The 17,875-nt window shown below is 36.2% G+C and overlaps 1 protein-coding gene across 2 annotated transcripts in view; it reads left to right on the top strand.

Moving 5' to 3' along the window:
* The window catches only part of LOC136857675 (golgin subfamily A member 4), a 443,088-nt gene that overhangs the window by 96,510 nt on the left and 328,703 nt on the right, over positions 1-17,875 (top strand). For both annotated transcript variants that reach the window (XM_067136518.2, XM_067136517.2), the window contains exon 13: positions 410-526. In XM_067136518.2, coding sequence (XP_066992619.2) covers positions 410-526 — 117 coding nt within the window. The remainder of the gene's footprint in view (positions 1-409; positions 527-17,875) is intronic.

The following is a 17,875-nucleotide window of genomic DNA, read 5'->3' as shown; positions in this document are numbered from 1 at the left end:
CCAAAAGATGTTTGTTTAAAAATCACTCTATTAAAAGATGGATACACATATTGAACAGGAGGATAAAAGCTTTTCTATTGTAAAGTGAAAACCATCAATACGGAATGATGCTAATATCTTGTAATAAAGCTGCGCGCGACGTAAGTTGGGCTGAGGCAACTGCGCTCGTTCTGCGTTTATAAGAGAGACCCTGTATTTATTATCACATAATTTATCTCTCATGGTTGCATAGTTTCATTTAAAACGTAGAAATAAGTTCTGTGGCCATTGGAATGTTCATTAATAGCATTGATTCATATTTTGCATATGCTAGTTTATGAAATGCACAGTTTGAATCCATGTTGGGGATGGAGAAAGTAGCATGCTGTGTGTTGTTTTGTTAACCCCCTCCTCCATGTGTACGCTCCAGGAGAGCCTGCATATGCACGAGATAGCTCAGCTGAAAGCTACTTATGCCAGTCAACTGCATGCAGATGTGGAGCAAGCCAAGCATGACATTGCCACTGCCCTGGAGGAACAGATACAGGTATACTCAAATAATTGTGATGTTGGTGTCAGGCTCCTCAAAGCAATATTTATATGATAACTATCATGCAGTTTTCTTTTTCTTTCATCTTAAGGTGTTAAGACTTTCATATTAGGATTGTTTACCCTGGATTTTTCAGTTATTTTGTGTTATTTCCTTTCTGTGAAACATGGTTATCCATGGAGCATTATATTACGCATCTGGGGCTTAAGTATACTTGTAAGTTATACTGGGTGATTAGTGAGGAGTTATTGCCTCTTACGGAGCTGATTTTTGAAGATATTTTGAGCAAAAAATGTTGAATCAACCCGTCCTATTGTCGATACTTACAGAGTTACAATCATTTGAAAGTTGTTTGTAAAACACATTTGTCATAAGTTTCTGCCATTTGAAGGGTAAAATAGAATTAAATGAACTCTTCACCAAAACCCTTTATTTAATTGGCTCATATACAGAAGTTCAAAATGTGATTTAAATTCCTTATTTGCTTACTTTAGTAGTTAAAATTTTAAATTTTTCTGTATAGAGTGTAAAACATGTAAAAGAATTTATTGTACAGTTTGTACAGCTTATTCAGAAACAGGAGACCATCATATTTGTAAGTTTTTCATCTCCAGTACATCATCTGAAAGAGACATCTATTTGCATCAATATTTTAAAGATTTTGTAAGTAATTTTTTGTAGCATTTAAAACATGTTAGAAAGTACAAACTATAGCTATCTAAACAGGAACGTGAGGTAAAATTTTATGTTGTATTTCAGTTTTTGTCTGTTTAGAATCATATTGTGCACACAAGTGATAGTTCCATATGATGGATTTTAGAGTAAGAGTCCATGAAGATATTGAGACGAAAATGTCATAAATAACGAGCAATCATATTACTGTTATTAATAAAAATAAGAATAAAAGCCGTAGTGTTATTTCACTCGCAAACCTCGGCCTTCCAAGTGTCCGCTGCTCATCCTGAAGGCCTGGAGATTACAAAGTGACATGTAGCCAATGTGATGAATCATCTCATCCATTGTTCTTGGTTTTCTAGTTCAGGACTGGTATCCTGCCATCAAATAGCTACCCAGTTGTTCTCACTTAGGCTGAGTTGACCTCGATCCGCCCTTAGATCCAGGTAAAAATCCCGGACCTGTCCAGGAATCAAGCCCAGGATCTTCCAATAAGGATCAGGTTTGCCAAGCCTAGGCTGCAGGCCAACAACTATTAATCAACATTTCATTAATATTTTATTTGAATTGAAATCATGTTTCTCCTCTTTTGATACACATTAACTCTTTTTCTTATAAAGCATTTGCACCTAGAAATGTATATTGGATCCTTTCTCTCATTCACTATTATGTGACTGAATCCCAGCACATTGGCTTGTTACTTAACACTCTCGCTACCAGGCATTTTATCAATATTTAAACTTATTTTGTAGTAGTCTGTTTCTCCGCTTACAGATGACTGTTTCAAGAACACAATTGTAAAGCAGGGGCGAGTCTGTCGCCTTGAATGCCATTCTTAATATCAAAGAATGTAGAGTTTCCCCCCCTGAATTTCACTCATGAATAGGTGTTTGATAATGGAACAAGTCTTGTTGTCCATGCCTGTCTTCTTAAGGATATCTAGAAGAGTGGATCACCCGATTGAGTCCCTTTTTGAAATGCCCTTTCAGGCCCTCTTGAAATCAGAAAACGTCAGTACAAGAGGTTTGGCCCGAAGAGATCTGATTTTGATGACATGATGAAGATCTGTTCACTTCAGAAACAGATCTTACAAAATCCTGCTTGATAGTCACCAATCTGCAGATCAACTAGTAGCTCAAGGCATCTTTGAAGTGCTTTTGACTGGTTTTTATCGGCAACTGAATGAAGAGAGATGCATCTGTAGTTCTTCATATCTGCTTTATTGCCTCTCTTTTTATGCAGAGGATATTTTCCGATTCCTGTATATCATGAAAACTTCCATTTTGGCAACAGATTTGGGACTTGCCATTTTCAGAGGTTCATCAAGTATGGAATTCTTGCCTGATGTCTTGTTGTCGGATGATTTCTTCTAAGTCAGGAGGAAGGGAGTAATGACTCAAAATGTAGAACTAGCCATTCACAATTGCCACGATTATTTAGAATAAGATTGCTCTTTCCATCTTGGCAACATAACTAAGAGGCTTCATAGCCAGTAAGTCCAGATTTGAAAGTATGGTAAAAATCACGAGAGTTGTTGCTTGAGATGTTTCTTCATTGGTCTCAACCAAGCTTTTGCATAAGTACGTTTTGCTTTATGAATCACTTCAGCGGTCAGTTTAGGAATTCTTCAATTTTTCCTGTCTCATTCCAGTGTTTTTTAGGACTGAGATATTTTTTAGAGAGCTTAAACACACTGCTCAGTGCATCATGTATTTTTATTTTTTTCCACTGAATTGATCGTTAGAGTAAGAGTGTCCTGAACCCTTTGGCAAAATCTTCCTGCTTGTATGATTCTAGAGAGACTCAAACTCTTTCTGGTAATTGTAAATGACATTTTGATTGATCATAAATTCATTGATTTAAAATTTATAGATCTTCAGCATTTCAGATCTGTGATTGGACTTCGGTATTCTGCTGTCCTAAGCAAATTGAATGTATATGCAAAATAATTGTTTTGGGATAGTTGACATTTTTGATTTTGAGCTGTTTTATCTTACTCAAATGTTATAGCATATTGGTGTACCGAGGTTATTGTATGTATGTTCAGTCCGTCGGCGAGGCCGCTGGTGGGATTCTCAAGAGCTCTGCCATCAGCTGTCATAGATGGCCTAGGCATCACTGAAGAGGCGTACTAGGGAAATGAGGAGTGAGATAGTTTCCCGTTGCTTTCCTCACCGAGCCAGAGTTGCTATTACATATCAGTCTGCCAAGCCCACTGAAATGCATACACCAACCGACCCTATGAGCAACATTTTCACACCATTCATAGCAGGAACTGGCTGCATAAGGATTGGCATTACTAGCATCGTTCATACCTCAGTTACTTTCATATTGTCAAAGCCAAGGATAAGACAGAGACAGATCTATGAAAGTAACAAAATTGCTCTAGCCTATACCATAAGACATAGTGCACTGTAAACACTAGGTTCTGCCAGCAAAGGCGGCACCGAGGTTATTAGGTGAACTAAATAAAATATTTACAATATTGTAAATAAAGTAATTACATGAGTTAGAAATGTTACTTGCATTAAAATGACATGGTTGTAGAACTAATTGGTCAGTGTACTGTATATGCAGTGTGCTGATTTGGCTTAGTAGTCTTGGGGTTGCATGGCATGATGTTACTTTATTTAAACGTATCTGCAAGTCTGTTTAATGTATCTGCGCTTATATTATGGGTTTAATAATATACTTGAATTTGACTGTTCATTGTCTGGAAGGTACATGATTTTGGTAAGTAGATGGTATGTAATATCAATTAGATGATATCTCATATGAATTTATAGTACATAATTATAGTATTATATCATTCTACCAGGATAGTTTATTGACTGCTCAAAAATTATAATATGTGCACATACCCGTTAGTTTGACTACACAAATTAATTCTATGTCAATGCATTAAGGTAGTTTCAGTACATGAACTAACACAATAGCAATAATTCTATGTTCAAAAAGTATGTCTTTGTGTAAATTACTTCAAAATAAATCAGAAAATAACTTTAATAGTTTTTTCCTCCCACTAAACCTGATGATGCTAGGTTTCCATTCCCTTTTTAGTCATTTTCTTAACTGTTCTCTTAATCATTTTGAGGGTATATATGGTTCACTACTGTTGCTTTATCTTATAAATTCTTCCAAGCTAAGCAGTCTGTTTGCTACAATCATATTGTTGTTTTTTGAAAACTCCTCATTTTCCTAGTATGCCTCTTCAACTATCTATGTTAGCTTTTGGTGGAGCTGTGGAGGATCAAACCAGCCTTCAGGCTTAATACCCAACATACATACATACATACATACGTACATCTTTATTTCTTTTTTTCTTTCTTTTGTTCTTAGCCGGACTGAGTGGCTCAGATGGTTGAGGCGCTGGCTTTCTGACCCCAACTTGGCAGGTTCAGTCCTGGCTCAGTCCAGTAGTATTTGAAGGTGTTCAAATACATCAGCCTCGTGTCAGTAGATTTACTGGCATTTAAAAGAACTCCTGCGGGACTAAATTCCAGCACCTCGGCATCTTCAAAAATCATAAAAGAGTAGTTAGTGGGACGTAAAGCAAATAATATTATTATTATTATTATTATTATTATTATTATTATTATTATTATTATTATTATTATTATTATTATTATTATTATTTTCTTTCTTTCTTTCTTTCTTTCTTTCTTTCTTTCTTTCTTTCTTTCTTTCTTTCTTTCTGTTTTAATCCTTGCAGCTGTTTTTTCTGATCTGGCTTTGTAAATATTGCACTGGTCTTAGAATTCTTCTTGGGCAAGAAATACTCGCAATTTGTTGGTTATTTTGATCCACCTTTTCAATACAGATTACAGTTTGTGTTGCTAAGTTGTGATGTTACAACACTAATTTACCGGGACATGTTTCGCTTTTATTCACAAGCATCATCAGCCTATACAATTGCCTCAAGGTTTGTCATATTTGGGTTGTTGTTACAAATTTCATTGCATTGAATGTAAATCTAATTTCAGTGATAACAATATTTAAAACAAGAATAATATACACATTAAAAATTATGACAATATGATTTGCAATGTTAAAATGGATTAACTCTTAATTCTAAAACACATTGACGTCCAAAACACAGTTTTTACAATTTGAAAATTTGGCTAAAAATTGTTTGCAATGTTAAAATAAAATTGATTCAACTATAATTTGGCATTAAAATTTGAGTCATAAATATAAATATAAATATTGGATGTTAATATATAGGAGCCATAGTTTCTGAAGTGTGTTGGTTTCTAGAATACAGTAACATTTCAGTATTGAGAATTTTAGTTAAGAATTGTGCTCTCTAAATAATGTTATTTAAAAAGACTGTAATTTTGCATTATGCGTGATTAGTCATGATGATAATCTAGAATTGAAGTCTTGAGTTCGATGGAAAATGGCTTCTAGATTTGATGAGGCTTGCTGCTGCAGTTTGGCAATTTGATCAGAGGAAGTATTGACATATTTAATTCTTGTTTGTAGCGACCAGACTCTCCGTTGGAAGTTGATTGTTTTGATGTAAGTTATGGTTAAAAGGGGCTTCAATCCAAATTTTGAGTACCGGTATCTGATTATGTTTCTTTCGATTTATGGAGTGGAAGAAGCATCCCTTTGTCTGCTGCTACAGAATCTTGTGGGCCTTATTGCATTACTGTGACTATTGTCTGTTGTGGCCACAACAGTAACGCAGTAAGGCCCACAAGATTATGTAGCAGCAGACAAAGGGATGCTTCTTCCATTCCATAAATCGAAAGAAACATAATCAGATACCGGTACTCAAAATTTGGATTGAAGCCCCTTTTAACCATAACTTACATCAAAACAATCAACTTCCAACGGAGAGTCTGGTCGCTACAAACAAGAATTAAATATGTCAATACTTCCTCTGATCAAATTGCCAAACTGCAGCAGCAAGCCTCATCAAATCTAGAAGCCATTTTCCATCGAACTCAAGACTTCAATTCTAGATTATCATCATGACTAATCACGCATAATGCAAAATTACAGTCTTTTTAAATAACATTATTTAGAGAGCACAATTCTTAACTAAAATTCTCAATACTGAAATGTTACTGTATTCTAGAAACCAACGCACTTCAGAAACTATGGCTCCTATATATTAACATCCAATATTTATATTTATATTTATGACTCAAATTTTAATGCCAAATTATAGTTGAATCAATTTTATTTTAACATTGCAAACAATTTTTAGCCAAATTTTCAAATTGTAAAAACTGTGTTTTGGACGTCAATGTGTTTTAGAATTAAGAGTTAATCCATTTTAACATTGCAAATCATATTGTCATAATTTTTAATGTGTATATTATTCTTGTTTTAAATATTGTTATCACTGAAATTAGATTTACATTCAATGCAATGAAATTTGTAACAACAACCCAAATATGACAAACCTTGAGGCAATTGTATAGGCTGATGATGCTTGTGAATAAAAGCGAAACATGTCCCGGTAAATTAGTGTTGTAACATCACAACTTAGCAACACAAACTGTAATTTGTATTGAAAAGGTGGATCAAAATAACCAACAAATTGTTAGTATATCATAGCATAGTTCAATACGGGTCTAATAATGAGATTAGTTACATGTAACAAGAAATACCCATCAAACCAATCTTGTAATGGATAACATACTTGCCTTTTGCAGCTTTCACAATGAACGTATCTCTTTAAAATGGTCTCTATTTTATTGATGATAATGAGGTGGTGGAAGAGTAGTCTTGCCATGCTTAGAAATCATTAGCCTGCATTTGAACGTTGGTGTGCGTACCAGAATCTTTAACAGCTTCACTGAAATCATTAAAATTGTACACTTTTCACATTTTCTTAATAGATGTTTGAGCCCTATGGTGGAATGAATTCACTACCATAAAGCGGTGTCGAGGTTTGAATCTCAGTGGCATCAACTTCGTCAGAGTTAACAATGTGCACTAAGAATGAAGATAACTTTACAAAGGAAATATAATACGTCTTCCTATTCAATACATACACATCTCCATCATTAGATGGAGTAATAATAGTCATACATGTTTCAAGTCGTTTGAGCCATCTTGAGGGGAAAAAAAGTTTAATTTTTGTACATAATTGATGTATCAATTATGTATTGATGTTACAGTACCATCTTCTTAACAAAATCATGTACCTTCCAGACACTGAACAGTCAAATTCAAGTATATTATTAAACCCATAATATAAGCGCAGATACACTAATCAACGAACTTGCAGATATGTTTAAATGAAGTACCATCATGCCATTCAACACCAAGTCTACTAAGCCAAATCAGCGCACTGCATCGATTATGTAAAAAACATTAACCTTTTTTCACCGAAGATGACTCAAACGAGTTGAAACATATATGACTATTATTACGGGAATGTGTATGTACTGAATAGGAGGACATATTAAATTTCCTTTGTAAAGTGAAAACCATCCATACGGAATGATTCTAATATCTTGTAATGAAGAGAACGCCCAACTTTTCTTCTGAGAGTTGTCCAACAATGTTCTTAGTGTGTCTGTTACTTAGCACAAATTTATAAAATGCACAGCTCTTCTTTGCACTTCCCAACAATGGCTTCATACCAAAGGCAGGTATATCTTGAACAAAATTTTTGCCTTAAGCTGGCAAGTACAGATGATTCATTTTATGCTGGTAACCCTTCAGTAAATATAACACACCTCATCATTTCCAGTCTAGGAAGCATTATCACTTTTTGAAAGTCTTCATAGTAAAGGTGGTGATTATTGTTTTAAGAGGAAGTACAACTGGGCAACCATTCTCTGTTAACACTAATCAGAAGGGAAAAAAATGGAAGGGGTCTGACACTTTGAGAAATGAAGACATCAGCCAAAGAAAGACAAGGGGCATGAAGGGCATGAAAATGAAAGACTCCCTAGGCCTCGACATCTCTTATCATTGGAATCAGAAAAGAACAAGAGTTGGCCAAAGGAGGTTGGATAGCATAGATAAAAGTAAGGAGCCTGGCACAAGTAAGTGGAAGCAATACCAGAACTCGGCTAAGGGTCCCACGGTCGCCAACCCACGCTCCCAAGTTATGAGCCCCTGAGGCTCCTTTTAGTCACCTCTTTCAACAGGTAGGAAATACGTGGGCTATATGGTGAACCATCGTGTAATTCTTGGCTGGGATCTTCTTGAAACTTCGACCCATCTTCTGTGACTGTCCCATTCAGTACACTAGTGACAGTTTTCACTTAAGTTGTCGTCAGTGTGATTACTAAGGATTTGCGGGCTTCACATTCCTCGTGCCCTAATTGATGTATTTAACTTGTGCACATCTTTACTATATTTTTCATTAAACCAGACATCCTTGGGATGATGATTAGAGTTAAAATCCTTGTTCATTGAGATGAATGTTAAATCAGTAGGCAGGTAAAGCCTGCTAGGTGCACGATTTCACCTGTAATGAGAGATTGAAGAATTGAATGACATCAATTGCTCCTTAATTGGCTCATCATCCATAGCATTATGCGTCCGCTCGATTACTTTTCGTTTTCAGGTGAGGTAGTAGCACCTTTTAATGAAAGAACATATCTTACAGGATTATCATTTGTCTTGGAGTAGCCTAAAGTAATGAAAAAAATTTCTGGTCATATGGACTAGGGCGTCAGAATGGGACATGTTGGCTTCACGTTAAGGAACAGTATGGGGAACGATTTAATGAGAAGGCGTGAAATAACAGAACAATCATGTAATTAATGTATCATCTGAACTGCTCCTTTAACAATTTCCTTCCATAGAATGTTCATTTCTGTTCTTAAAAAAATTAACATTCACATTGGTACATATTTGTGTTGTATGGAATATAGTAAAGAATCTCTTACTTGATTTTTGGGGGGTTTTGTATTACATACATAATCCTGATGTTATATGGACACTTGGTTTCCCATTTACACACATTAAAAGACACTGGGAGATCCTAATGGCTTGTTCTGTCCATGTGCTAGTTAAAAACATTAAATGTTGTCTATTTTGCTATGCATGCAACTTACATTAAAATGTATAGAATTAGTCACAAACACCATTGTGACATACATCACTTATTTGTAAAAAAGCTGCCTCTGTGGATCAATTGTAGACTGTCAGCCTTTGAATCCCAAGATAGCGGATTCAAACTCGACAGCGGTAGTCGGATTTTTGCATGGTGGAAGAAAGTCCACTCGACACTCCATGTAGTAGAATGTCACCATGTAAAAGATCTCTGTGACACATTTGGTGCTTACCCGTCAAAATTCATTAAAACTCAGCCACAGATGCCCAAGAGAAATTCATTTTACTCTGTCTGCCATCTGGTCGGCCTAGAGTAAAACGGAACTTCCAAATTGGTGAGCAGTCATACGGCATCAAATTAAAATGTCTGCACACGGTAGCTAAGGCGATACAATTATTATTATTATTATTATTATTATTATTATTATTATTATTATTATTATTTTTTTTTTTTTTTTTTTTTTTTGATTCGTTGTGCCCAACTGTGGAGCGCGTTTGAACTTATTTTGCACATTGTTTCTTCTTTTCTTCCCAATATCTCTTCATTTTTTCACTGTGTTCCTTTCTGCGTGTTTCTGTCCAGCCTGTATTTTTTCTTGTTGGTTTCCCTGCAAATTTATGTTTGTTTACTAAGCTTCTAAATTTTATTTTGTCTTGAATGGTTTCGTCTTCAATACCCATTTCTTGTAGATCTTCATGAATTTCTGCTAACCAATTGTTGCAGATTTTCAGGGTTAGAGCTAGATTTAGAATTTTCTTTGTCAGCCTGTTGATATCCATTCTGTGTAGGTGTCCGTAGAATTTTAGTCATCTCTTTCTGATGGTATCTGTGATTTTCTTTTGTGAATTGAAATATTTTGTGTGGTTTCTTTTTCATCCAAATTCCATTTTTGAACTTTGGTTCAAGGATTTTTCTGAGAATTTTCCTCTCTTGTTTCTCAATGTTTTTCATTTGTGACCTGCCACCAATGATCAGTGTTTCAGATGCATAAAGTGCCTCTGGTTTGATGACTGTATTGGAGTGTCATAATTTTGCATTTTTTGATATACATCTTTTGTTGTATCTGATCCATGTGATTTTGTAAGCCCGTTGCAGTTTAGCAGTTCTTTCTTTGTTAGCTTCCTTATTTAACCCTGCTGGCTGAATAATTTCATCTAGATACTTGAATTTGTCTACTTGGGAAATTATTCCACATTTGGTGATTAATGGTTGAGTGTCGAATCTTGATTTAGTTCCTTCCATAAACTGCGTCTTTTCAAATAAAATTGGAAGTCCGGTTTTGGGGGCTATCTCATGCAGTTTTTCTATGGAGTGGATTGCTTCTTGTCTGTTGTTCGAAAGGATCGCAAGGTCATCTGCGAAAGCTAAGCAATCAAGGTGAATTTTGTCTTTAAGAAGTCCGCCAATGTTTATACCTTTAGTTTCTTTTCTCCATTCACGAATCACTTTTTCCAGAACTAAATTGAATAGTAGTGGGGATAGTCCATCTCCCTATCGGACACAAGTTCTGATTTCGAACGGTTCAGAAATTTCTCCCAAGAACTTAATGTTGTGTTGGTCAGAGTTTGTTTAATCAATTCCCTCGTTTTCCTGTCGACTTGAAATTCCTCTAGTATGTTGAACAGGGTCTGCCGATCTATGGAATCATACGCCTTTTTGAAGTCAACAAAGGTGATTACTGTTTGTTTGGTTTTGCGAATCTGTAGTATGGTTTTTAGGTTTAGGATTTGTTCTGCGCAGGATCTCCCTTTTCAGAATCCAGCCTGATCATTTCCGATCAGGTGGTCTGTTTGTTTCTCTAATTTAATTAGAGCTTTAGAGAAGATTTTATATACAAGTGAGAGGAGAGAAATTCCTCTGTAGTTATTAATATCTGATTTGTCTCCTTTCTTATGAAGTGGGTGAATCAATGCACATTTCCAATCCTCCAGAATTTCTTCAGAAAACCAGATGTCCTGTAAGATTTTTTGAATACTCTGGGCCAGTTTGTCACTACCAATTTTCAACATTTCAGCGATTATTCCATCTTCTCCTGGTGCTTTGTTGTCTTTTAAATCTCTGATTATTTGTTTGACTTGTAATGTGGGGGGTTCTGAATCTGGATTAGGTGTTGATTTTTCATAGGTGAATTGTTCTTTCGGAGATTCACAGTTTAAAAGGTCCATGAAATGGTTTGCTAGGAGTTCACAATTACCCTTATTACTTGTTTCCAAAGTCCCATCTGTACGTTTGAAACAGAGACTAGGTGCCTGGTAATTGGATAAGTCTTCTCTGAATGTTCTGTAGAAGTTCCGTATATTGTTTTTCTTGAAATCTTCTTCGATTTCTGCCAGTCTGTTTTGATCATATTTTCGTTTTTCAGATCTGATGATTTTTGAGGTTTGTTTCTGTGTTTTGAAGAATTCATCACAATTTTGATCAGTTTTATGGGAACTCCAGTTTAGCCAGGACCTAATTCTGACTTCTATGGCCTTGTCACAGGTGTCATTCTACCACCTATGTTTGCGTTTCCTTGGGGGGTTGCTGATGTTTTGTGAAGTTTTCAAGAGTGTGTCCTTGAGTTCTAGCCAGTTTGAAGGAGCATCGTTGGAGATATTCGCGAGGAAATTGTCTGAGTTCTGTCTCAGAAATTCAGGGTCGATTCTTGGGTTTCTGATTGTTTTGGTTTTCTTCCTGTTGGGTTGAAACTTTACTTTAACAAGAGATAGGTGGTGGTCAGGGAGTCAATAATTCCCTTTTTGACTTTAACGTTCATAATTTCTTCTTGGTTTTTCTTAGAAATAGCCACATGGTCTAGTTGAAATTCTCCTAAATGCATGTTCGGTGATCTCCATGTCATTTTCTTTTGTGGATGTGCCAGGAAATGGGTTGACATCAATTTTAGATCGAAATTCTCGCAGAAGCCAATTAAACGTTCTCCATTTTTATTGGTTCTTTTGTGAGCAGGGTAAAGTCCTACAGTGGTCCTAAATTTCTTCTCTTTGCCAATTTGTGCATTGAAGTCCCCCAGCAGAATTTTGATATGATGATTTGGAATTTTGGCTGTAGTTTCTTCTAGTAATTCCCAGAAGTCATCTGCCTTCTGTGGGTCTTTTTGATTGTAATTGTTTGTAGGTGCATGTGCATTGATTAGTGTATAAGCTTTGTTTCCTGATTTGATTGTCATTAGCAAAATTCTTTCAGAAGGAGATGTAAAGTATAATACAGAGTTTCTGATATTTTTTCTCACTGCAAAACCAGTGCCAAATTGTAATATTTTGTTAGGGAGGAGGGTAGCTGGTTTACCTTTATAAATGCTATAGTTTCCTGATTCAAAATGATTTTCGTCATTGTACCCAGTTTCTTGGAGTGCCAGAATTTGGATGTTGAGTTGGTCTAATCTGTCTGTTAAGTGCTTCAACTTTCCAATTTTGCGAAGCGTGTTGATGTTTAAAGTGCCAATAAAATGTTTTTCCTTTGGGCGAAGAGATTTGGGAAGCTCCGATACATTCCCGCATGATGTTCTCGGTCCCCCAGAATCCGATGACCAAGAGAACCTAGTATGAATACTAGGGCCTGGGGTAGTAGTATCATTAACTGACGTTGCCATCATGCTAGTAAGTTGAAGATAATGGGGAGATTGATCTTTGTCAATCTCATAGTTACAACTAAGGTATTGAGCCTCAGAGGTTGCCTCAAGATGTTTTCTGGCTGTGCCTGTTTTTGGTCCGCGAGAGGTATTTTATTTCCCTCAAGCCCTCCGGACAAGTCCGGCGAGCCCCCTGATCCGCCACCTGGGGCGCGCCCGATAGGGGAACAGGCATTATTATTATTATTATTATTATTATTATTATTATTATTATTATTATTATTATTATTATTAGCCGGCCCCGTGGTGTAGGGGTAGTGTGCTTGCCTCTTACCCGGAGGCCCCGGGTTTGATTCCTGGCCAGGTCAGGAATTTTCACCTGGACCTGAGGGCTGATTCGAGGTCCAATCAGCCTACGTGATTAGAATTGAGGAGCTATCTGACGGTGAGATAGCGGCCCCAGTCTAGAAAGCTAAGAATAATGGCCGAGAGGATTCGTTGTGCTGACCACACGACACCTCGTAATCTGCAGACCTTCGGGCTAAGCGGCAGTCGCATGGTAGGCCAAGGCCCTTCAAGGGCTGTAGTGCCATGGGGTTTGGTTTGGTTTGGTTTATTATTATTATTATTATTATTATTATTATTATTATTATTATTATTATTATTATTATTATTATTATTATAAACCTTTAGGCATAAATATATGCTGATATTAGTTAATCACACATAACTGCAATATGTTCCTTTTAGATAATGTTATTCTAAAAAGGAAGAAAGGAGATATGTATTGTAAAGGTGTTTTTTTTTTTTTTTCTCCAAGAAGTGCCATAATGCTGTTAAGGTCAGCAATACGGGCTTAATAATGAAATTAATTTCTTGTAATTCTTACCATTTTGTTTTCTGTTTACTTTCATTCATCATGCTCCGGATGACAAATGAGGAGACTTTTCCTTTACTCCTCCTGTACACTAGATTTTTAAATATCATGTTTGATCACCATCTGTTGCATGTCAGAGGTACTAGGATTGTGTGGCTTTAATGTAGAGGAGGCTTAGACTCTTACCTTTTGTGCTTTAAAGTTGCAGAATTCAATTACAGCACAGTTAGCTGGCATGTAAGAGTGCTGAAACTGAGAGACAGACTTACTTCGCTATTCAAGAACCTGTCTTTGATTCCAAATTCTAAGTGACTTTCTATATTTATTAATCTGTTACTAAAACAGATGCTTTTATCAACTGCTGCCTTTGTGGGCTGCTTCAGATTAGTTTTCTTGCGTGAAGTCTTCCCATAAAATATGTTCTAAGCAGCCAACAATGTAGTATGAATGATAACAAAAAACTTTCTAATATTAGTGAAGTGAGATCTCATGGCCTTCTGTAATTATGGAATCAGCACTTCGTGATGAAAGGTGTAGTATGGTGGATTTCTGAGACTGGTTAAGCAGTTATGATATGATGGAATGTTAACTTTAAAAGCATGTGATCTTGGAGGGTTTATTCTGACTCGATATTTGTGGACTTGTGAAGCAGATAGAGATAGAGATAAATGTTGGACTTTGCATTTTACAGAGGGTGAATCACAAAAGCATGTATGTACTAAAATATTGACATTGAGATTACCTACTGTGTATTCTTGATGTTCTCAGATATATTATTAGTACTATGCATTTCTAAATATCATGTTTGATTCATAGAAAATCAGTGAGCATTCGTTACCTTTACCCTTCTGCTTCATTCAAAGTGAATTAAATGCATGATCAGTTAATGTGTTTTGTCATTATTGCTATGCTGTAGATCTTAGTGGATGTCCTGTAAATGGCTATTGTTATAAGTTTTGATAACTATCATTTACAGTGCATGTTTGTTATTATTGTGTAATCTATACTTCGTTAAACTTGTGACAGTCTTCATGGTGATAAAAGTGATTGGTAAGTACCTATACCATAAGGTCTTACAGTAGTCATAAGAAGTTTATAGTTAACATTTTATTTGCCATGGCTGCTATTTTGGAACTCGTAAGAAGTATTTTTCTTAGTCTGAGAAATTCATGTGAGAATTTGAACTTATTTAAGTGCCTAATTACATGTACAAATAATTTTGCAATAGTCACTTCATCAAATTACATTGGTGTTACCCCCAGTGTTAATTAACACGTTGACTACCAGCTCCTCAGCGAGTGATTTAAACCTCCATCCCAGCCTTTTAAAATTCCCTCATCTATATAGTGCACTATTTTACATCAAATTTTACTGTATGAAAACAATTGTAGGTACAATATTGAAAATTTCAACATACCTTGAGGATGATTACTAGTAGTGCTTGAGGCTATGGTACCGGGCTTGACATTTTCCTGGATGGAGAGGCACACAACACTTTCCACAGAACCACCTGGTTTCATGCTGGACATTGCTTTCCACGCACACTCTGCACCGTCTAGTTGGGAAATTGTCTGATTCCATGCCTGGGAATTTATGAAGCACATGCTCTTTTATAGTCCTATCAAGTTGAAATGGTGGATCATTAGCCGGAGTTCGCTTAGGGGCTTGCGCCGGTGGACTATACGTAGATCCTGATGAGCCTACTGAAGACTGAGATGGGACCGGCAACACAGAAATATTCGCGGCTTCTGGTGGTTCTTCATGTTTTATGTCTTGTAAGAAGTTTCTACATATTATCTATTTTCCCAAACCTGTTCGGTACTACAGCCATTTCTGCAGAATGTGTATTTGAAACCATGGTAATTACTTCTTTGCCCTTCCATGAACATGGCAGTACTTCATTGTCCCTATCAAAAGTCATTTCTCCCATTTTCATCTTCTTCTGCCTTTCACCGAATTCCTTAGAAAGTCCTTTATTTTCTGTCTTATTGTCCCACATACAGCCATTTCTCGTTCACGCAGTTCCTTGGCTAAGCCTACACTATTGTAAAAATTGTCCAGATACACTGTATACCCCTGACCAAGGTAGGGATCTAATAAGTCAAATACGTATAGTGTTCCGAATGTTCATGCCACCTGCATCATAGATTTTCAACTTACATATGTACCCTGCAGGGGATTCACACACCATCCTTACCAAAATCCCATACTTGGTAATTTTTCCTGGATTGTAAACTCTGAAACGCAAGCAGCCCCTCCAAGCTAACATTCCTTCATCAAGGGAGATTTTCCGATCTAGAGTGTACACAACTGAAAACTGGTCGCTGAGCCTTTCGAGAATCACCTACTTTTGTATAGCAGATCAAGATTTCCCTCATAATGACTGTTGTCGCTAAAAATAGTGTCCTCTGTCCAATATATTTTTAGATCTGGTTTTTTAATTATTCTGGTTACAAACATTAGTCCTAAAACCTTTTTTCATCTCATTTACGTTGACCGGTTTTTACGTCTGAAAAATAGAATATTTAGTGAAAGGACACGGTGCTGCAGTAATAACTCATTCCGCATGAAGGTTTGTCTGATGGCATACATATTCAAGAAAATCGTCATTTGCAAATAAATTGACGAAAGACGTAATTTAGTTGCTATTTTCGATGTCAACATTTAATCCTACCCAGCCAGTGAACTTTATTGCAGGCGGGCAATAAAATGGATGCGTATTGGTCATTTGAAACTGCTGAATTTCACTTTGCCCAGAGTGTAGTATATCATCATCGGAATTATTTTCGCTATCACTGAAATCAGGGATGAGTTCATCACCAGAATTATCGTTCAATAGTAGGTCTTCAAGTTCCTCACTTTGTATACTATGTTTGTAACTCGTCATGTTATCACGACACAACAACTCGCTTCACTACACACCCTCTCAAGAATACCACGACTGGCTTAGCTCTGTGTTTATTCAAAGAAAAAAAAAGGAAGAATGCATTGGAATGTACCCTATGTTTGGGTAGTCGGGGTGAGAAACTGTTCATTTATGTGCCATCTATGGTTTACAACACGAACTACGACTTCGTACAAATTTAGCACTAAATTCGGAACGACCTTTACATCGCACGACCATAAACACCTTAACTCGGATACGGTACTACACACAGAATGCTCTTAAATGCCTTAAGGCGTCCACAGTAGTGAATGTGTTAAAAAAATACATACCGTAAATATTTCGAGTATTGGACATACATTAAATATGATTATATAGTTTGTTTATTTTATTTTGTTAAAACAAATCTAAATACTGATTGAAATATCCTCCATCAGCCATCATCAATGATCTGCATTTAGGGCTATCGTCCAGGTGACAGATTCCCCATCAGTTGTTTACCTAGTCTTTTCTTAAATGTTTTCAAAGAACTTTGAAATTTATTGAACATTTCCATTGACAAATTATCCCAACCGAGCAAGTGTCCGTGCGGTTAGGGTCGCGCAGCTGTGAGCTTGCATTCGGGAGATAGTGGGTTCGAACCCCACTGTCGGCAGCCCTGCAGATGGTTTTCCGTGGTTTCCCATTTTCACACTAGGCAAATGCTGGGGCTGTACCTTAATAAAGGCCATGGCCGCTACCTTCCCAATCTCTCACCCTTCCATCGCTGAAAACCTTTGATGTGTTAGTGCAATGTTAAAAAAATAGAAAAAAAAAATTATCCCAGTCCTTCACTCTGCATCCTATTGATGAATATTTGCCCCAATTTGTCCTCCTATATTCCAACTTTATCTTCATATTATGACCTTTCCTACTTTTAAACGTTCTACTTAAGCTTATTTGTCTACTAATGTAATTCCATGCCATCTCTCCACTGGTAGCTTGGAACATACCACTTTTATTGTTTAATCCTGTTTTTTATTTATAAAGTAATGAAAAATAATTTGGCATGAAGACTGCATAAAGGAATAACCTACTTTTCTTATCATGGACTCAAGTATGGAGGTACAGTATAGCTATATTTTTTTTTCTGAGTAGTATTATCTTTACTCCCTTTCATTGAGAAAGTATTTCATGAGATGTACTGAATTTTAATTGAGTAGAGAGTTAGGGACATGAAAAGGAACACAGAGGAAAAATATGATAACAGATTAGTGTGAGAAGGAATAACCTGTTTTTCTTTTTACAACATGACAAAAGATTACAAGATG

Source organism: Anabrus simplex, chromosome 1 (assembly GCF_040414725.1).
Source record: "Anabrus simplex isolate iqAnaSimp1 chromosome 1, ASM4041472v1, whole genome shotgun sequence".
Taxonomy (NCBI): Eukaryota; Metazoa; Arthropoda; class Insecta; order Orthoptera; family Tettigoniidae; genus Anabrus; species Anabrus simplex.
This window is presented reverse-complemented; position numbering and strand designations above follow the sequence as displayed.